The sequence below is a fragment of the Lepidochelys kempii genome, chromosome 16, assembly GCF_965140285.1.
Source record: "Lepidochelys kempii isolate rLepKem1 chromosome 16, rLepKem1.hap1, whole genome shotgun sequence".
In the NCBI taxonomy this organism is placed as follows: domain Eukaryota; kingdom Metazoa; phylum Chordata; order Testudines; family Cheloniidae; genus Lepidochelys; species Lepidochelys kempii.
Window position 1 is genome coordinate 11,134,457 of NC_136395.1, and position 21,769 is coordinate 11,156,225.

General features: G+C 52.9%; 1 protein-coding gene across 2 annotated transcripts in view; it reads left to right on the forward strand.

The window, feature by feature from the left end:
* The window catches only part of STXBP1 (syntaxin binding protein 1), a 66,704-nt gene that overhangs the window by 33,176 nt on the left and 11,759 nt on the right, over positions 1-21,769 (forward strand). For both annotated transcript variants that reach the window (XM_073314007.2, XM_073314006.2), the window contains exons 5-17: positions 39-117; positions 2,319-2,422; positions 5,600-5,748; positions 6,521-6,605; positions 7,729-7,859; positions 9,830-9,937; positions 11,108-11,168; positions 12,201-12,266; positions 13,262-13,342; positions 14,420-14,558; positions 15,787-15,896; positions 16,527-16,628; positions 19,885-19,970. In XM_073314007.2, coding sequence (XP_073170108.1) covers positions 39-117; positions 2,319-2,422; positions 5,600-5,748; positions 6,521-6,605; positions 7,729-7,859; positions 9,830-9,937; positions 11,108-11,168; positions 12,201-12,266; positions 13,262-13,342; positions 14,420-14,558; positions 15,787-15,896; positions 16,527-16,628; positions 19,885-19,970 — 1,301 coding nt within the window. The remainder of the gene's footprint in view (positions 1-38; positions 118-2,318; positions 2,423-5,599; positions 5,749-6,520; positions 6,606-7,728; positions 7,860-9,829; positions 9,938-11,107; positions 11,169-12,200; positions 12,267-13,261; positions 13,343-14,419; positions 14,559-15,786; positions 15,897-16,526; positions 16,629-19,884; positions 19,971-21,769) is intronic.

Genomic DNA, 21,769 nt, shown 5'->3' on the forward strand with positions numbered 1-21,769 from the left:
GCCTCACGTGGGCTTTTTTTTTTCTTTTTTTCCTGTAGTCAGTCCATTCACTCATCAGTGACTTCAAGGATCCCCCAACTGCCAAGTACAGGGCTGCCCATGTCTTCTTCACTGACTGTAAGTATTCTGCCTCCATCCCTCTCCCTGCATCTCTGATGTCTTGTAGTCTGGGCTCCTGCCACACTGTGACTTCCATAATGCAGAGGAGATGCAAGATCCTGGCAGGAAACAAGCAAGACTTGCATGTAGGAGATTTGCGGCAACCTTTGCCTGAGATTTGTAAAATGCCTCAAAGAAATCCTAGAAATCAAAGCTGGGAAAAGCTCTGTACATGAATCCAACTCACCCCTCATCCAGCGCAAGGTTTTTCTCTCTCATATATGTGCAAATGCTGTGTCTAGTCTAAGCTAAATGACTCATGGAATGGAGCTTTCACCAGTTTCCGTGGGAAACAATTGCACTCTCTAATTAGGCCTTATGGTTAGGAAATCTTTCCTATGTTCAGCCTTCGCCCATATTCATCCCCTTGCTCTCATCCCCTCTCAAGGCAGGGATTTCTGGAAGGGGATATTTCTTCCAAGAGCCCTCTTCTAGCTGTTCAATGCACCAGGGGCTAAATGCACTCCAGATATGTAACACTACTGAAGTCAGTGGAGTTCCACCAGTGATTAATTTAAGTCCCAAGAGTCTGATTCTCTGTCTGTTACCCCACAATTACACTGGTGGGACTCCCTTGACTTCACTGGAGTCACATTTGCATAAAACTGGTGTAACAGAATGGTGCTTCATGGCCCACATGCTTAATGGCACTGCTGCATTTTTGCACGGGACACTGTGGGTCATATTCTGCTCTGTTTTACTGGTGTAGATCTGGAGCAGCCCCCCTGATGTCAGTACCATTACTCTGACATTACACTGCGTCACCCTGGGGTGTCATTTCTTTGCACTGTTTCAGAAGAGAAGCTGGCGGGGGCCATGGGTGAGTGGATTGCTGCTGAAGTTGTCCCCAGAGGCAAAGAGAACCCAGGTTGGAGGTAGTGCAGGGGACAGGAAATCGGTTTACAAAGGAGACTTTGAAGACCATGTGAGATTATCACCCAGTGAATAATTTTGTAGCTGGGAAATTTCAAACTGAGCAAACAGCATTAGATAAAATGGTCTCAAACCAGGGCACGCCGTTGGTTTGGTGAGTGACTTTGGAATGGGCAGGAAAAGTTGAAATGACTTCCTCTGCCCGTCTGCAGTATACCCAGCCACCTGCTCCCCAGAACAACCTCCCAAGGCATCAGCACTTCAGGCCTGATCCAAAGCCCACTGAAGTCAATGGAAAGATTCCCATTGCTTCAGTGGGGTTTGGATCATTTCTTTTATTTGCTGCTGGTATTAACCTATGAGAGAGCATTGATTCCTTAAATAATGGGAATTCCTCCTCCCAACAGGTCATTCTAAGGATCCAGAGAAGGATGTTTCACTTCCCCTCTCCTCTTCAAATAACTGCTTTCCCATCTCTCCTCTTATCCTCTTTCCCTCCTCTGGGGTCTATCAAGGCAGGCCCTGTGGTTTTAGCTTAGTTCTGAGAAGTTCTGTTCCTCAGGGCCAGCTTGATAATTGACAGGGCCCCGAGGAAGGGTGCAGCCCCTAGCTGGCAGAGATTTGCTGCCCCGCCAGTCTGTTGTCTGTTTCGATGGCAAGTTCTTTGAAGAAGGGGCTGTCGCTCACGCTGTGTTTGTACTGCACCTAACTCAACAGGGCCCTGATCTCGACTGGGGCTTCCAGGCTCTACTGGGAGAACAATAGCCTAGCAGCATAAGTACAGACCAAAGAGGCAGGAGATCTGCAGTCCCTCCCCAGCTCTTCCTGTGCAATGATGGGCAAATCACGACCCCTCTCAGAGCCTATTTGCTTATCTGCCATACAGGGCTAAAATGCTACTGATCTGGCCATTCTCTTTGCCACGGTATCTTTGCACTTCACAGGGAGGCCGAATTCACTAACAATGTGCTTAAAGTGCTTTGTGATCCTGGGGTGGAAAGTGCTAGAGAAGTCATTATTAACGCTACGGAGCCCGCTGAGTGTGAGCGTGGTTCCTCACTGGTCTGGGGGTCCCCAAGGAGACGGGACAATAAGCACCAGCCTTAAGACTGTTTTATGGGCACTGGAATGAGACCATCCACCCCTCTCTGGATTTATCGGGGCCTTTCTCAGGATGGGTTTGATACTTGTGTGGGTGGCTTTGACCTTTCTTTTGGCCTTTGGGCATGAGGCACCCAAGGATTTAAAACCTCTGCTGAATCTTCTGGTTCTCCTTCTCTTCCCAGCCTGCCCCGATGCCCTGTTTAACGAACTGGTGAAATCTCGTGCGGCCAAAGTCATCAAGACCCTGACAGAAATCAACATAGCCTTCCTTCCCTACGAGTCCCAGGTGAGTCCGGGGCGGGGCAAAAGAGCAGAGATCAGCCTAGCATGCCTTCTCTAGGAGACCCCAAATGGCACGGGAGGGTTGGAAAGGAAAAAGCCTCACGTTCCCTGCAGGAGGAGAGTTTATGGAACAGCCTGAAATGAGAGATTAAATTACTAACCCCCTTTTTCCAGGGCTGGTTCTTTACCTCCTGCCCTGCATTCTCAGCCCTGTCTCCTTTGATTATTTCTCAGGTCTGATCCCCGGTTGTGTATTAACCCTGTGCTCCACCCCCGGCCCCATGCTATCGCCTGTCATTGGCTGGCTCCTTGGGTACCACCAGGGATGGGCCAATGAGTCCAGGGCACAGGAGGGGTGAAACTTTGTGCCATCTGCCGGGGAGCAGGCCCTTGCCCTGTGGGAGGGTGGCCCATGTGACTAGGAACAGATGGCAATCAACCTTCAGAGCCATTAACTCTTTAAATCCCAACAGTTGCAGGGATTTGCCTAGCTGGTCAAACCAAATGTGCCCCCAGAGAATAAACCTTTGCCAGCAGCTGACACTAGAATTTGGCATCTTCTTATCATGGGATTGTTGGCAGGGACAGCCTTAGTGGTACTGGCCCCCTTGGAGCAGCAATGATTTGGTTTCCCCTCCTCTCCGAGCCAGCTACAAACATGCTTCTCCTGCTGCAGGGAAACTGTTGGATTGTGCTTCCCATCTCCTGCTCTGCCTGCTCTCGCTGCCAGCTTGGGGGTCCTGCCGGAGCGGGAGTGGGTGTTTACACTGAGAGGTTGATGCTGGGGAGAGAGACAGCACGGTCTTGGGGACAGGGCACTGGGTTGGGAATCAGGAGACTAGAGACCTGATTCCCAGTCCTACCAGTGACCGGCTGTGTGACCTCGGGCAAGTCTCTGCACCTGTTTCCCCTGCCTTTTCTATCTGGAGCGTAAGTTCCTGGAGGCAGGGATGTGTCTCTTCCTGGGTAGGATTGTGTGCTATGCCTCTGAGAGGCCCAGCGTGTAACTGGCAGTCTGGGGAACGGAGCTGACGTGGCATTAAGCCACCTTTGTGTTCTTTCGATTCTGAGCTGAAATGTAGCAAACCCCAGGTAAGCACAGAATCACGGCATCCACCACAGCCCCATCCCCTCTAGCATCCCACCCTGCCCCCAGCATGCCCCCCTCGGCCAGAGATTTTGGACAGGGCCTTGTGGCTGTCTGACTCAGTTTCTGCAGTAGGGGAATTCTCCCTCAGCTCGAACCAGGGCTTTTATGGTCCAGTTACCCTTGCAGCAGCATAAAAGGGGCGTAAGCAGGCGGGGAAATTCCTCACTCCATGTCTGTGCAGCACCTAGCACAATGGGGCCCTGATCTCAGTGGGGGTCTCTGGGCAGCACTGTCCTATAGCTAATAATAATGGTTGGAGGTGAGGTGCTGCAGTGAGATTGACTGAGGATCTATCATTAGGATTTCAGCTGTCTTTAGAGATGGGCCTGAGCCATATCAGTAGGGCCAAGCATCCCTGAGCTCTGGGGGTGTGTGAAAACCCCAGGCAAACCCAGATCCACCTGTTGCAAACAGCCCCTCTCTTTATAACAGGCTCAGGCCAACCCCTGGAGCCAAACAGCCTTTGGGAGGTTTGAAACCTGGACCCAGACCTGGACGTTCTCGCTCGGCTTTGGGTGTCCGAGCCCCGGGTTCCGGGCCCCAGTGCTGTGGTGCTATGTTGTTGCAGTTGGTCGGCTCTTCTCTGGCATGGGCAGCATGTTGCAGGGGACCCAGGCAGCTGCCTTGCTCTGGCTCTGAGCTGGCACAGGGTAGCGTGACTGCTGCCAGGGAATTCATGTGAACCGGGCTGGCCTTTTTCCAGCCAGCTCGGTGTCTAGTTAAACAGGAGGCTCATCTGAGAGTGGCAGTCATCTATGATCCCTTCATCTGTGTCCGTCCTCACCCCCTGCTCCATCCCTCTTTGCTGGCTGGACCCCGCGGTGGCTGCTTTGAGTGCCCATCAGCCCACGGCTGGCGGTTGGTATCATCAGCTGCTGCAGCACCCTCACGGGGGTACGTTGGCATTAGCTGACGGCTTTGGTTTTGATGCAGCCCTGGAGATGCTGCTGTGGTGGCCGCTACCTTGGCCGACACACCCGGGGGATTGAACTGGGGCCCTCTGGAGCCAAAAGCATGAGCTGCTAAAGCTCCTGAGCTGGCACCTACTCTCAGTGGACTGGGCACAGAGGGAGACTTGTGACACGCATGGACATGGCTGGCAGGGGCAGTGCCCCGTCAGAAGGAAAATGAGCCAGCATCAGCACAATAAAAAATCTTTACAGTGCTGGGCCCAGGTAGGGTCCCCTTCCCTGCACCCCTTCACTGTGTCTTGGAGACGAGGCGAACAGACCCCCTCCTAGCAATAAGCCAGCATCATTCCAGAAGTCATCCAGCAGGGAGCACACATCAGTGTCCTGCGTCTGCCCCCCACCTGCCCCAAGCCCGTACGTGTGTACCTGTGATGCATAGCCTCGGCCAGTACGTGTCTCCAGCCTGCTTGTGTTTGCACCAAGGCCTAATTTTAGCCCAGTCGCCAAAGACTTTTGAGGGGGACTTGGTCACGAGAGCGCAACAGGCCCCCAAGTCACTCAGGCATTCGACTCCACGGAGAGGGACCGCTGGGGAGAGATGAGGTGTGGGGAACAGCTTTGGACCATGCAACTCAAACAAGCTGCCTTCTGCCTGGCTCTGGGGGAAGCTGAAAACCCGCCCATGCTTTTCAGGGTGGGTAGAGGCAAGCTACAGCGTCCCTGCCAATAGCCCCCCCTTGCAGGAAAGCTGGTGCTTATGGCCCAGGCTGTACTGAGAGTGCTCTGGCTGTTGGGTTTCCCTACAGATGTGAACCAGTAATGGGTCATGTGTTGCAAACTGCTGGACAATGCCTCGAGTCAGACAAGAATTAAAAGGAGCATGACTGTAGATGGGAGGCTGTGTTGCCAAGCGGGTAGACTCAGGCGACCTGGGGTCTGTCCCCAACTGTGCCACTGGCCTGCTTGGGCAAATCTCTTCATCTTCCTGTGACTCAGTTTCCCCCATCTGCAAGATGGGGATAATGACGCTGGCCCCCTGTCTTCTCTAAGCCATTCCTTGGGCGCTGCTAGTGTTGCATTCACATTTAAGCTCAACCGCTGCCATTCTCATCCCCTCCAGGTTTACTCCTTGGATTCTGCTGACTCTTTCCAAAGCTTCTACAGTCCCCACAAGACCCAGTTGAAGAACCCAATGCTGGAACGCCTGGCAGAACAGATTGCCACCCTGTGTGCCACCCTGAAGGAATATCCCGCTGTCCGATACAGAGGGTAAGGCTGTGATCGTGGGGTGGGCTGAACTGGAGGCTTCTCCTCGAAGTATCTATTCATTGAGATCCCCACCCTACACCTCCCCAGTGGGACAGGGCTGGAATTACTCCCGGTCATTGGCTGCTTCTCCGGAGTAGATTAAAAAATTACCAGAGTTACAGGCCATTGTCCCTTTCTCCTCCTGTCCGAGTCCTTCTTCACTTCAATTTCCTTTGTGGCAGTTTCCATCTGTTCCCTGCCCAAAATCCTTCCTGGTGTACTATTCCCCCGGCAAGCACAACCCCACTTCCTCCGCCTCAGACACGTAGGAAGGTGAGCACAGCACCCCCAACAGCTGAGACTAAGGTCCAGCAGTGGGGCGGGGAAGGTGCGGGGAAGACAGCGAGGGCTCTCCAAGGAGAGGTGGGGAGAGTGGAAGAAGTCTGCTAAAGCCACGTATGCTTCATGGGCCTGGTCAGAGCCCCATCCAGCCCCCACCTTCCCCACGTGCCCTCCCAGGGTTTTACATAGAGGCCGGCTCTGTGAGGAGCGTGAGAACTATGGTCCACACAGCCATTCTCCTGTCTTACTTCTCCCACATGGGCCCTGAGCTCTGCAATTCTTGGACATTAGAAGCTGCTGAAATGGTCTGATTTAAGATATCTAGGTGGCTGGGGTTGGTTTTTTTTGTTTTGTGCCAAGCTCCCTAATATAATCAACACTCATTGTAAGCTGGAAGGCACATAAGGAATGAAATGACTTTACCCCTTTCTTTCCCTCCCACTTGGGCTAGAGATTACAAAGACAATGCCATGCTGGCCCAGCTCATCCAGGACAAACTGGATGCCTACAAGGCTGACGATCCGACCATGGGCGAGGTGAGTTCGGGCTGCAGGGTGCCGGATGCTGGCCGTAGCACTTAGAGCGGCAGGAGCTCATGAAACTCTTGCTTTAGCTTTGGACTGGTCTGTGTGCCTGTACTTACTAAAGTGGCAAGACCCTACCACATCTCAGTAAGACGAGAGGCTTCAGGTACGAGCAGAAGGAAGACCACTGTAAGCATAGATGACTCATAATCATTTGCATTAGGGCAGCATCTAAAAGCCCAAACCAAGATCAGGAGCCCAGCGTGCTAGACAATGTAGGTACCAAGTCCCTGCCCCAAAGCGCTTACAGTCTAAATAGAGACAACAGTCAAAGCTTGGGAGGGGAAGCAGACACAGAGTTGAAGTGTCCAGCCCACCGTCACACAAAAAGTTAGCAGCAGAGCCAAAACCAGACCCCATAGGTCCTTGGCCGGGGCCTTATCCACTAGCCTCTCAAGTTCTTCTAATGGGCTGTATGGCTTGGCTGATAGGAGGAGCCAGTCTCCCTTTCAATGCAATCAAGTCTGAGACCTTGGTGAATACATGCAGCCTAGACACGAACTCGGATCACCTACTGCAGTGTACGTGCATAGGGGCTCCGTCTAGAGCCCTCTGGGGATAGCACTCTCACAGAACAGCATGGAGAGAGCTCTCTGGTTCCCGGGGGGTTCCCTTAGCATCAGGCAGGGAGCGTCGTCCTGGCACACTGCTGTCCCACTGACAGATGTCCGCTTGCGGAGCAGGGTGCAGAGGGCCATTGGACTATCTTCTGCTCTACACCAGGACATTTGACTCAGAACAGGTGCAAACACCCACAATGAACAGGGAGTTCTGTATTTGCTTCCACAGTGGAACATATCTAGCTTTGCTTTTAGCTTGTGCATGAAAATATATATATCAATCAGGCTGGAAGGGACCATCCCGATCATCTAGGTTGACCTCTGTGCTCTGGAGCAGAGCAGAGCTTCGCCAGGCAGTTTCTGCACCCAGTCCAATAACCTATGGCTGAATCTGAGCGCATTCAACCTATGGCTGAATCTGAGCGCATTTCAGCAAGTGACCTCTAACGTCCACATTAGTGATTCGAATCGATAGAGGATCCACAGTGACAATGATTTGCTCTTTGTGTTGGTAGGGTCCGGACAAAGCTCGCTCCCAGCTCCTCATTCTGGACCGTGGCTTTGACCCCTCATCCCCTGTGCTGCATGAGCTGACTTTCCAGGCTATGAGTTACGACCTGCTGCCCATTGAAAATGATGTCTACAAGTGAGTACAGTGGAACAGTGTACAGGAGATGCAATATACAATACACCTTAATCCCTACAGCTCCGGCCGGTCCCAGCCTGATGGATCCTTGTAACGGGATTCACACTGCACCCCTAGGTATTCGGCCTCCCTCTTCAATGAGTCAGGGAGGCTTCAGTTTGGTGCAACACCTGTGCTCTTTATTCTCACAAGGTTTCCTACCGCCAGTTCCCAACTATGTACAGGGTTCATAGCTACTTTGCCTACAACAGGCCTGGCCAGCAACAGACTAGGAGGCTTCCACTTCCTTCTTTGCCTGACCTTTCTCTTCCCCTCTCCCCCTTTTCCCTGGCTTCCTCCCAGCCTTTGTAGCTCTGGGCTAATGAGACTGGCAGATGCAACCAGTAACCGGGCATGCACTGGGCTATTCACCCAGCCTCAATCCATCCCTCTTGATTGGGGCTAGAGTGGCAGGAGCTGATTAAGGGCTTCTCAACTAGCAGCCTGCCACAATCCTGAAGAACTCACTGGCTTGGCCTGGAACTGTAAGCGTCTGGTGCCCCTGTAAAACAGGCTCTGTCTCCAGAGGTCACCCCAACTGGAAGTGTTCAAAGTCATGTCTGGACATTTTGGCTTGAACCTCATCCGCTTCGACTGGTTTTACCTGATGGTGGTGTGAAATAATTGCCATCAGCAGAGCCCTTGAAGACCTCCAGCTGAGAGGCATAATGGATTCTGAGCGCAAAGCCTTTTAAAGAGCACTGGGGCATGTCATTTTAAAAAGATACTAACAGTAACGAATGGCTCATCATATTCATACTTCAGAGTGTAAAAATCTACAGAAGTAGCGAGTAGCGGGAAGATGTACTAGGTCTTTTCCATTGCAAAATTCTATTAGTGGTAGTAACTATTTGTATTATGGTAATTCCTAGAGACTTCAACTGTGATCAGGTCCCCCCCCCCCCCCAGAGCGTCAGGTGCTGTACAAACACAGTGAGAGAGTGTGTTCCTGACCTGAAGTGTTTACAGTCTAAGACAAGTAGACGAGACCGACAAAGAGTAGGAGAAGGAACAGCGGTGAAACAATTTGCTAGAAGTCACTGGTAGAGCCCTGAATAAAACCCAGGCCTCCTGAGCCTCTGTCTAGTGCTCCATCTACTAGGCCACACTACTGCTAGGACCATTGATTTTTATTTTTTTTTGGTGGAGGGAAATTTTGGTGAAATTTGCAGAAGTTGTGCTGCATCTTACCCGTTGCATATTAGTCACTATTTTTACTCCTCGCAAAGTGTGGAAGAGCCAGGGAAGTGGGTCAGGTTGCTGGAGAGAAGACTGTAAAGCCATAAAGAAAGTGAACGTCCCACTCTTTCCTCTCCCTCTCCTCACCCTGAGGGTGGAGCGATTCCCTCTCTAAACCAAACCACTAATAGCCTGAAAGGGGAATCTAGAAATCCTTTCCACGGGGATGTAGGGGGTCCAGTTCTGATTCTACTCCACAGCGCAAGCAGATAAATGGAGTGACAGAGCTCTGTGACCATCCGAGACCAGCTCTAGACTTGAGTAGCCAACTCCTGTCACCTATTTTATTCTTTGTCCTGTGCCAGCAAGTAGGATCTCCAGGCACGGGCCAGGACCCCCACGTATTAGGCACTGAACGAGCAAACAGAAAATAATGGTGGTCCCGAGGATAATCCTACTTTGAATAAATTCCAGAAGGGGGAGTCCTGTACCCACCTGGAGAGAGAGCACAGCACGCCCCAGGACCGGCACTTGTTGTGTGGCATGCACTGGTACACCCCCCCCGTCCCCGAGGGGACACCGCTGGGCCCTGGGAGTCTCTCTCATGTGAAAGATGCACTGTCTTGTCTCTCCTCTTTCTGGTCTGGGGGAGGGGAGGTGCTAGAGGGGACGAGGGGATCTCCCTCAGAAGCAGGAGATGACGCGTGAACCCCCCCCCCCCGTAAGTTTTCCGCGCCTGCTCTTTTCTCCAGGTATGAAACAAGCGGCATCGGAGAGGCCCGGGTGAAAGAGGTTCTCCTGGACGAGGACGACGACCTCTGGATCACCTTGCGCCACAAACACATTGCAGAGGTGTCCCAGTGAGTGCTTGACCTGTTCCACGTGCCCCAGTGACAATGGGTGGGGCAGTCGGTCGCCCGCCTCCCGCGCAGGGTCAGGCAGCTTGCTTAACGCTGGGACTTAAGTAAGGGTGGAAATAATTCCACGGGCAAGATGAGGAGCGAAGGCAGGCCCTGGGCGAGTGTTTCAGCACAGCTCTGCCAACACCCCCCAGTCCCGACCTGCAGTCCCCACTGGAGCCTGGTCCTAACCGAACCGGGCCCACCCGGCTACACGGCTGGCTTTAGCACGTCTGTCCGCCCCCGTGGACGCACCCTAGCGGAGACAAAGAGCAAAGCCACCCGTCTCGTTGGCCTGGTGTCCTGTGGCAGGAGGATTTGGGCCGCCGTGCCGGGGAGGGTACACACACCCGTGCTACACCTCCTGCACCACCGTCCACAGCAGCTCCGAGGCTGCCGGCAAAGCTTCCCCCTCGTTCCCCAGCCAGTGCATCTCGACCCTGCTCCTTCGCTGTGTGCCGGCGGACCCCTGCCGGTGATCGCTGGCCATCCCCACCGCGGGGGGAGCGCAGTACCTGCGGAGAGGAGCAGGAAGCATAGCACAGGATTAACCGTTGGCTACTGCATGTGCGTTGTTGCAGTCTCGGGTAGATGGACGCTGTATGCTGTGCCCAGATGCCCCAGAACTTTGCAGCCCTCTCCCTTCCCCCATCCTGTCAGTAAACTCCAAACCTGCAGACCCCTTGCCACCTCTCCGCTGCCCGGCCACCGTCTCCTCCTCCAGCTCAGCAGGTGATGCGTGAGGGGGAGGAAGGTTCTGTACTCCTACAGTGCATCTCTGCCTCCTGGAAGCTTGCGTCTGGTGCAGTCAGCTGCCTGCCACGTGCTGAGGGGCCTGTAGGCTTTGCTGTCTGGGGATGGACGTGACCACATGCTTAAAGTTAAGCTGATCTGGGGTCTCACTTACCGCTGCAGATGGACCCATCTTATGACAGGGCTTGGATTCCTAGGCCCTTGCTTTCAATCCTGTCCAACCCCCTTGAGCAAGCCCCAATAACACACAGGGAGGCTGTGGAAGGCTAGAGAGGAAGTGGGTGAAACTGCAGGGGACAGAGGAAGGGGTAGAGTGGGCAGGAGCCCGCGTGCATAGGGACTGGCAGATGGCTGATCATTGTGCCCCCTTCTTTCCAGGGAGGTCACCCGCTCGCTAAAGGAATTTTCTTCCAGCAAGAGGATGAACACAGGCGAGAAGGTGATGCCATGACTTGTGTGGGAACTGCACTCCTGTTAACTGACCCCCTCGTGCACTGGAGCGGTCTGCTAGAGACGTTCACAAGGAATGAGCAGGGGGCAAAGGGGAGGCTAGGTTCTGCATGGAAGCTTGAAGCCCAGTCCCAAAAGGCACCATGGGCCCTCAAATCCCTGGGCCCTTTTAGAAATGAGGGAGAGGGCAGCAGTCCATCCATATTATGGAGAGAGACTCAAATGCTGATAAACTCCCTAGGCATGGTCCTAAACTCCAGGTGTGTGGGGTGGGAAGGGAGAAAGGGAGCAGGTGTTTCTCCTCTGAGGCCATCAAGTCACATTCTAGCAATACAGGATGTGCCCTACAGGATGCAATCAGTGCTCCATCACTCCTAGTATCCTGCAGCCATCAGGGGACAGTACCAGACTCTTAGGGACATGAGAATGCCAGATTGGATCAGACTTGAGGCCCATCTAGTCCAGGATCTTCTCTCTGATGGTGGCCAGCACCAGCTGCTTCAGAGGAAGATGCAAGAAGCCCAGCAATAGGCAGTTATGGGAAGGTTTCCTCCTGACCCCTAGTAGTTAGAGTTTGGCTCTGAAGCATGAAGGTTTGTAGGACATGTTATTTCAATATCCTTTGAAGGTGCTCACTCGCCATATTAATATCCAGTCCCTCTTTGCACCCTGCTGAGCTCTTGGCCTTGATGAGACCTTGTGGGAAAGGAGAAAAAAATCCTGCCCCCAGCTGACTGTGCTAGATTGCATTTGGATTTGTGTGTGTGGGGCAGGATCCTCCTGGATCCCCTGTCTCTAATTTCCATAGCTACAGCTCTTATTACTGCTCATAAGTTAGCCAGCCCAGGAGGAGACTTGGTGACATCCTGACAACCGCCCCCAAGAGCCATGCATTTGAACTGCCCGAGAGAGTTACAAGGCAGGAGGTGTGATGCTCCCATCGGTGTCTTCTTCCCTGGCTTTCCTCCCTATGATGGCAAAGGTACAACAGGGGAAGTCACGCCATCTCCTTTCCTTGCAGACCACGATGAGGGACCTGTCCCAGATGCTGAAGAAGATGCCCCAGTACCAGAAAGAACTCAGCAAGGTAAAAACGAATGAGGAAAATGTGTGGCTGCTAGTGGAAAGGAATCTGGGCATGAGCAATCTTCCATGCAAAATGTCTAACACTGGCCTTCCTCCTTAGGCAAAGGCAGCAGTTCGACTGGAAGGCTGTGGGCCAGGAGTGATCAGTGGAGCCCTTGCTGGTGGTCCAGAGAGAGAATTCTGATAAGGACCAAGTGGTTGGTTGTGGGGCAGGAGGAGAGAGGGCCTACATAGGAGGTTGGGCAGGGAGTCATCCTCATGTGGAAGGCAGTTGCTGGAAGCCACATTGCTAATTTTCTACATTATTATTACAGTAGAGTTAGAGGTCTCCACTAAGCTCAAGGACCCTTTGTGTGAGGAATTGTACAGATATGAAGTAGGATACAGTCCTGGCCCCAAAGAGTTTAAAATCTAAATGGAGGAAACAGAAAACTGGCCAAGAGGAAAAGTGACATGCCCAGGGTCACCCAGCAGGTCAGAGGGGGAGCTGGTTCCAAAACCCAGGTCTCCCATCCATGTCTTAGTTTGCAACCTGTTTTAGTCCAAGGTCATTCATTTTCCTGGAAAAAGGTGATGAGGGGCTGGGAAAAAGGAGGAAGAGGAACCACCGACTTTGCTTTAGCAAAATAACGGAGAGAAGCTTGAAATTCCAGAATTGTTTTTCCAGCCACGATGGGGTTCAGCACAGCTTACATCTACAAGGACATCTCTAGGGTCACAGCTGGAAATGGATATTTTTTTGCAGAGCCCATTTTCTACACAGTGCCCTGTGCCTGGGAGAGTGGCGAGGGAGGCTTGGGGGTAGGCGTGGCAGGGCAGGTGTATGCTCTTGAAGTCTGTTCACACACACTCAAATAGAGGGCCAGCTCCTTTGCAGGTGTGAATCAGTACCGTTTCAACGGCAGAGGCTTTGGTCCGCTGAGCTAGTTTTAAGCTCTGAGGAACCTACTGCAGCTGCCACTGCTAGGCCTGTGTCTACCTCTTGTGTCTTCTTAGTACTCGACTCACCTGCACCTGGCTGAGGACTGCATGAAGCACTACCAAGGCACCGTGGATAAGCTCTGCCGCGTTGAACAGGTCCTGGTCTCCTCTGTCCTTCTCTCCACTCCCCCTCTGGCACCACGTGCTCTCCCCCTCATGCAGTCCCTGCCAACTCAAATGCAGCCTCAGAGCCCAAAGATCCTGCAGACCCCAGGGGAGAATCCCTCCTTCACCAGGGCACTCATGTCCCCCAGACCACCCAGGCCTGTTCTTGCGGGGGCCTCAGCTTGGGTTTAGCGCCGTGCTGCCTGCTCTTGGCATGCTTGATGCTCAGTTGTAGGAGCCGAGACCTGGCGGTGCCTAGGGAGGGCGAGTGCAGCACTGCCAAGCTGATGGGGGGCCCCTGATGGCAGGACAGTGTTCTTGATTTAGACACAGTTTGTTCCCCCTTCACAGAATTTCCCTAGCTGCACCTCACACCCTTCCCAGGTGGGAAGAGAGACTCTGGAGGCACGTGTAAGTGGGTCCTCCATCTAGCTTTAAGCTAGTCTCTTCCCTCCCCACATCCAGAAAAGGGGCAGGGTCACTGGACACTCTCCCCTCTATGGGAGAAATCCTCTGGCCTAGACCCTGGTGCTGTAGAGAAGGGGCCTGTTCTGGGCAGTGTGTTCCTGTCTCCATGAACTACCCAGAAGGGTAGGGGGCTTTCATCTGTCACCAGCCCAGGTTTGTGGCCTGACTGCCAGAGTCCAAACCCTTCTGTCAGGTAAGCCTGGGGCTGATGCTCCTTGGAGGAGCCACAGCCTCACTTGGTTGGGGTGGAGTTTTAGTTCTCACCCACCACCTGCTTAGCCTCCTGCGGCTAAAGCAGAGCTGGCAGCTCACTCCCTCCAGACCTAGTGATCCACCTGCACCGTCTAGATCAGGGTCAGGGACCTTCACAAGGAAAAAGGCTAACACACACTTGAGCTTCTCCCTTTAATCTAGGCAGTGAGGTGCTCAGACCCCTGCTCTGCTCCTTGCACACTGGTAACTGGGTGTCAGTCAGCCTAAGGGAGTCAGAGACCACATGCCCCTCTGAAGCCAGCCCAGAGGCTCCCCATGGTGGCTTGCAGCCTGGCCCTGGGAAGGACTCCAGGGGTAAGAGATAACGAGCATGTGCATTCTCTGCAGGACCTGGCTATGGGCACTGATGCTGAAGGGGAGAAGATCAAGGACCCCATGAGGGCCATTGTCCCAATCCTGCTGGATGCGAACGTCAGCACCTACGACAAGATCCGCATCATCCTGCTCTACATCTTCCTGAAGAACGGTAAGGAGGAGAAACTGCGGAGGGGGCTGGGGGATGGGCAGAGGAGCTCCTCTGGGCATAGGCAAATGGAGAAAGAGCAGGGGAGGGAGGAAAGCCTAGAGGAAGGCAAGAAGATGCAGGGTGGGGAACAGAAGGAAAGCGGTGGGGACAGAGCTCTTCAGGCATAGAATCCAGGAGAACTGGCCGCTGCAGACTGATGTGAAGGGCTCAGACCCCTGTCAGACAAGGAATTGGAGCTACTTGCCCGCTCTTCCGCTGCATGGGTAAATCATGCACTGGGCACATGGATTTACACCCGCAACCCACAGAAATATTTAGCCTGTGCACAATCCACCAACTGCACAGATGATTAGTGACTCAGCCTGCTCACGTCAATAGGGCTCCCTCTCACAATAGTTCTCTAACACTGATCAGCACTTCACCGTCTGGCCTCTCAGCACTTGGGAAGGCTGCATCGTGCTGGAACAGTTGCCAAGAGGCTGTTACCATCCTCCTCCTTTTACAGAGGGAGGAAACGGAGGCATGGTGAGGGGAAGGGATTTCCACAAAGTCACCTTGCAATTCAGTGGCACAGCTGGGTCTGACCCAGGACTCCCCCTAGCTTCCCGAGCCAGCGCTATGCTGTAGGTTCTCAACCAGGGGTCTGGGCCCCCCCCTCCCCCCAGCAGGCTGCAAGCAGGTTTCAGGGGGGCCACCAAGCAGAGCCAGCACTCGCTGGGGCCTGGGGAAAAAGCCAAAGGCCCACCATGTGGGGCTGAAGCCCAGGGCCCTGATCCCTGCCCCCTGGGTCTGAAGGTGAAGCCTGAGTGATGTAGCTTTGCGGGAGCCCCTGGGGCTCCAGCCAATTGCCCAGCTTGCTACCCCGTAATGCCGGCCCTGGCTTTTATATGCAGAAAGCCGGTGATGGTGGCACAGGTGGGGCTGTGGAGTTTTTCTAGCATTTTGGGGGGGGCCTCAGAAAGGAAAAGGTTGAGAGCCCCTGGTGTAGGAGGTGCAGAACCAATGCACAGGAGAGCTGGTCATTAGGGAGGAGAGCAGCTCTGAAGGAGGGAAGTGATGGAGTGAAAGTGGGAGGGAAGATGGGATTGGAGCAACAGCCGCTTTCGTGTCTTGAGGGAGGAGCCTCATGAGTGAGGCTCCCCGCTGATGATTGATGGGTGGTGACCTCTGAGCCCAGGGCAGGAGAAGAGTTTCAGTTTGGGAAGCTGTTCCCCATTTGCATTCCTAGGGATCACAGAGGAAAACCTGAACAAACTGATCCAGCACGCTCAAATCCCACCGGAGGACAGCGAGATCATCACCAACATGGCCCACCTCGGGCTGCCCATCATCACAGACGTAAGCACCCAACTGCCCCCTATGGAACCAGAGCTTCTGAGTCCCTGTGTGCTACACTGGCCATCAGCCCCTCCTGGGCTTGCTTGACTGGCCAAGAGACCTGCAGCTATAAGCGTATTGTTCCTCCAGCATTGCCAGACTGACTGGTTCTCAACTGGTCACAAGCTGTGGGGTCTATCACCATCCCACTAACTATCCTGGATTAGTGTTAGCCATTACTGGTAGACACCAGCAGAGGCGGCCACTAAAGTGACAGCTGAATTCTTATTCGCTTTGGGATTGTAATTAAATCCAAAATGGCTGGTGCGGAGGGATCCCTGCAGAAGCTGGGACGCAGGGAGTGAATGTACTTATGTAACAAGGCAGAATTAGTGAGTCTGGGGCCAGCTAACGCTCTCATCTCTGGGTCAGAGGCTGTGGATCCAGCATGACTGGCCCTCCCTTGCCGACGGTGGCAAGACCGGCCCAGGGCAGGCAGGGTCCAGGCAGAGGAGTGTGGACTGCCTCAGCTCATTGCTGGAGGAAGGGACTGGCACCAGGCGTTCTTCTAGTGGGGAATGGGAGGGGTCTCTAGGCTCTGGAACCGAGCCTTCCTTTTAAAGGCTCTCTGCATGTGTCATTTGTGTCCAGTCTACCTTGCGTCGCAGGAGCAAGCCGGAGCGGAAGGAGCGGATCAGCGAGCAGACCTACCAGCTCTCGCGATGGACCCCAGTTGTGAAGGACATCATGGAGGTAAATCAGTGAGGAGTGTACGGACGGCGAGGGAAGGGAGGAGTTTCGCTAGTGGAGATAGTCCCTGTGACTGCAGCAAGGTCCTGGAGCACAGTGCTTCGATTGCAAGGTCTTTGGGGCAGGGACTGTTTATTTTTGTAAAGCCCAATAGGGTCAGGTCCATGACTGGGGCTCCTGAATGCGACAACAAAACAAATGGATAAAGAAATTCACCCGCTTCCAGGACCACATGGTTCTTTACAACCTGGGCTGTGTGGGCTGCATCCCTCAGTTCAGCAAGCAGGACAGCTGCTGAGAGAGAGCATGTGATCCACACCGATCTAGGGAGACAGCCTTCCGTTCCATTTAACATTGCATTTACTGAGACGTACAGAGCGAGGTGGCGCTCTGAAAGCCAGCCCCCAAGTTCTGGCCTCTGAGCTGGTCACCCTGCATCCCTGGGCTCTGGTTTCACATGGCAAGGGTGGTGCCACGGTGGAGCAGGGTGAAGTGGGGAGGGGTAAGGAAATAAATGTACTCCATTCCCCCAAGGAACAGATCAGAGTTTGATCCTGCTGGGCACAAAGAGCAGTGCTGGGTTTGAACAAAGATGTTTCCGGATCGGATCTTTCAAGGGCAATTGCCCTAATATCACACCTACTCTCCGATCTCAATTGTGCAAGTGTTCAGTGCGGGACAGGTGTTAATTTCTCAGTGACACAGTTTAGGAAGGACCCTTGCCTATGCTGCCACCTAGTGGCAAAAGACAGCCCTGAAGAGGAACACAGCCATGTCTTTGGCGAGCTGGGTGTGTCCCCTCTGACAGGGCCTGCATTGGGCACAACAAGGTTTTAAAATGATTTACAAAGTCTAAAGGGGAGAGCTGGAGCCCAGAGCAAAACCCAGGATTCAAACTTTGCGACTCAGCCCCATCTCTATCAGCGCAAATGGATCCTCGACAAAGAGCCAGATCTTAGACCAATGCCTCATCAAGAGAAGAGCTCTCCCCTGCGTGTTCATGGGATCTTCAGGCTGGTTAAAGAGGAGTAAACACTAGTACCTAGGTTCAGAATAAATTTCCCCAACCCCACTCAGGTTATTCCATAACTTCCCATGCCCAAGTTTTACACTTCCCCCTGGTGCTAGCCACTATTGGAAATGGGATCTTACTATTTACTAGTAACCCAAGCCTGTGTGTAATTAGCTTCTAAATGGCTGAGAATTTAAACTGGATGGTATCAGACTGCAGAGCCCAGGGATGAGTCAGCCTGGTGCTGTTCTAAACAAAGAGTGCTCTCAGCCATGCTTGTAGCGGTTTCCATCACTTGACACTGACTCAGACGTTTGAGACTTCCAGTGAAGTTTGGGGTTGTTGTTTGTGCTGATGTATGAGTGGCTGTGTTGATTTGTGTGGGTGGCAGATGAGGGGCTACATCTGTTTGGGGTTATTGTGTATGCTGGTCATGTGGTTGTGTGGCTGGGGAAGGTTGTACTGGGAGATTTGTGTGGGTGGTAGCTAGGCCAAGTAATCTACCAACTAGGCAGTCTCCCTCATACGGCCAATGAAATTGTTGCATGCAGATGAGCTGTATAGTAAGGGTGGAGATTGATTGAGTTACCTCTGATATCACAGGACTAAGGCATGTGTCTATGCCCTATATTGGTCCAGGACTAAGGCATGTGTCTATGCCCTATACTGTAGCTGGACACCACACAGGTGTAATTCATAAAATCAAAATGACTGAACTTAAAAACTGGATGGCAACAGACTGAAACCCAGTGCTGATTGAATGTGGTGATATTCTGAACAGAAGGATCTCTCAGCTATGCTTGTAGCTGCGTCCATCACTTCACACTGACTCCGTTATTTGAGACTTCAGAGCGACCACAAATTCCTTAAACCTTATTACAGTATACAGATTTATTTGTATTACCATAGCACCTACGAGCCCCAGTCATGGATCAGGGCCCCATGGTGCTAGGTGCTAGGACAAAAGTTGGTTCCTGCCCCAAAGAGTTCACAATCTGTTAGTGAATTAGATAGACCCCCACTATGATCCAGTATGGCAACGGTTTGGATATTATTGATGCTGTACAGGAGGAAGCTCGTTTGGAGGCTAAGAATGGGGGTGTTTTTATTCCCACATTGTGGGTCAGGGAAGGGTAGCTAATGTTTTATGATGAGCTATGTCAGGTGGAGAAGAGAGGTGCACATAGGAATCTTGTGCATACAGATCTATGGAGATCAGAAAAAAAAATCAGCCCACTATTATCTTTGAATGCCAAATCGACCTAGTGAACTCTTGGTACGTGCTAGGAATCAACCCCAAACCTGGCAGAGAGGAGACAGAGCAGATGCCTATGTCCCTAACTTTGGTTTTATCCCTCACTGAGGGACTCCTCCATCGAGCTCCCACATCAGCCATGTCCCCTCCCTGAGTTTTACATCAGTGGCCCTTGCTGAAGGCAATAACGAGGCACTAATCAGAGCTCTGCAACCCTTGGCTCAGCCCTGCACCAGTATTTGGGGGTGGTGGTGTAAAGAGTAAGTCAGAGGAGATGCCAATGACTCATTAAGGCTGCATGGCCCAGCGGGGTTCCTAGCAGGTCATGCTGGGGAGCTGCTCATAGTAATTACCCTCTCAGGCTTAAAGACCTGGTGGGTGACAGGAGGTGGCTGTGAACCAGTAGAGACAAAGCTCCCATTCAGGAGCCAAACAGCTGGCTGGCTCCTATTTGTCCCCCATTGCTCAGTTAGGAGGGATGGAGGCGCCGGGAACTTGCGGGGTGACTCGACAGTTTTTAGCCGCCGACTAAGTGATGGTCCCAGGGATTTGGGTGCAGAACGGATTTGCATGGCACGTGGCTTAGGTTTCGGGCTTGCCCTAGGCATTCAGTAGCTATGGCTGAAAGGAGAGGGACTCGCTCATTGGGCTGGCTGGCAAACCCAGGAAGGAGCAGGGAAACGACAGAATCAGACACGCAGGGCTGGATGGAGCCTCGAGGGCATCTTGTCCCTCCCCATCTTGGCTGGGGCAGGATTGAGTTACCCAGACTCTGCTAGAGCGCAGGAATAGCTGGGCTTTTTTTTTCCCTCCAAATGGGACAGTTCTGGAGGAATTCTGCCAAGGATCCAGTGGGAAGGGTCCATCCCCTTGGAGTGACCTCCAGAGCTGGGTCCAGGAAGCTGCCCGATCAGAGAAATTGGAGCTCTGATCCAGACAGCGTCACATGGGCTTGCCCGCTACATACTGATGTGAGGCTCTTCTCTTCCCAGGACACTATTGAGGACAAACTGGACACCAAGCACTACCCCTATATCTCCACCCGCTCCTCGGCCTCCTTCAGTACCACTGCAGTCAGGTAGGTAGAGCCCTGCAGAGAGGGGCCACCATGCCCTTTCTGGGAGGAGGTGCAGCTTTGAGACTCATGCCAGCCTTGGCCCTCTGCCCCCCTTGGCTTCTCTCAGTTTCAGGACTTCGTAGGGCACAGAAGAGTTCAGTTAGGCCCCATCTGCATGAGACATCTTTGCTCACATTACCTTAGAGTCTGTGCCTCATATGCCATGATGGATTGTATCCTTCCCACACACCAGTATCAGCCCCCTTCTAGAGAGGGAACTGAGGCACAGGGTTGATAAATGACTTACTCAACATCACACAGATAGCATATGGCAGGGCCAGGAACTGAACTCAGGTCTGCCGAGTCCCCACACAGAGCCTTAAGCACAACTTATCTTCCTATGATACCTTGTAACTCATTATTGCCATGGTCTGCACAAACCAGGCTTGTCCTACACACAATGTGCTCAATCTGCAGCTAGCAATGCATCCCCCTTTCCGCAGGCCTTGCCTGGCACAGGACTGATCTGTAACTCACTCATGACATTCTTCAGTTTGCTGCGTCGATAGGATCACCAGGTGTGCCTGTGTAACAGGTTAAACTGCTTCCTCCCAGCTCTCCATGGGAGACAACACCTGCCACCAAGCTATTGCCTGGCCAGCCAGGATAACCTGATCACCCCAGGAAAAGAAAAAGGGGGGGGGTAGAGAAAAAGGGAGCCAGAGAGAACAGAGTAACACTTATCAGAGGGTCTGTTGGTATCTAGTTTATCATCATCTACACCCAAAGTCTCCCCATAAGTTCTCTTACCTTCCAGACACGGCCAAAGTTTCCAGGCCCAGTTGGTGTCCCATGCTCCCTAAACTCAGTACCTTTCTCTCAGGGTAACCCCCCCACTCCTGCTTTCCTTTGGCACTTCTGCCTCCAGGAATGAGCCAGGTCTGGCTTATATAGGCCCAGGCCCTGCCCACTCCCAGCAGGCTCTGAGGGGATTGGTTAACTGGAGTCAGCTACTTGTGAGGTTTTTTCTGCCTCCGTGTGACATTTCAGGCTGTCACAACATCCCAGAATGCATTGCCCAATGGGCTGCTGACCTCTGTGCTGGTACCCCAGGCACTCTCTCCCCCACTAAGGCACTATGGGATAATTGCTCAGGTTTTTGCAACACATATGTGGTTAGGCAGCAGGGGAGGTGTGGCTGCACTGACATGGGTGAGGGAAGTTGCAGTCTGGAAACAGCTCAACCCTGTTTGTTGTAAACGGGTGAGAGGAGGGTGTTGGGACCTGGCTACAAAAGTACATGTGTGTTTGGCAGGTGAATAAACCCACCATCACTCCAGCACCAGCAACTCACAGGGACTCTGCTTTTGTTTCTTCTGTGTTGTTTCCCTTCTGACTCCATAGGAGTGAGGAGCTGTCCAAAGTGCCCAGAGCAAGGCACAGAGTAGGCATGCGGATGTGAGGTACGCCTCGCTCCAGTCCAACAGCAGCCCCCGATGGCCCAGTTCTGAACCCCAACCATCCCCTCAATCTGCCATTGCACCTCACCACTGTCCTGCATCGACGCTAGTCCATGGCTTGAATTTGAATCCTGAACCTTTCCTAAACTGGAACACCTAGAGATGGAAACTGCTCTGTGCCTCAGTGTCCCCCTCTGTAGCAGAGGGACAGCTTACTGCGAATTGAAAACCATTTAAGATCTCTGCATGCAAAGTGGTATAGCAGCACCAACCTTTATTACTGCTGCCTGTGTTCTAATAATATTTAGCACTTTTAATAAACCCTCCCAGCCCCAGGAGAGCAGGCAGCACTGTCAACCT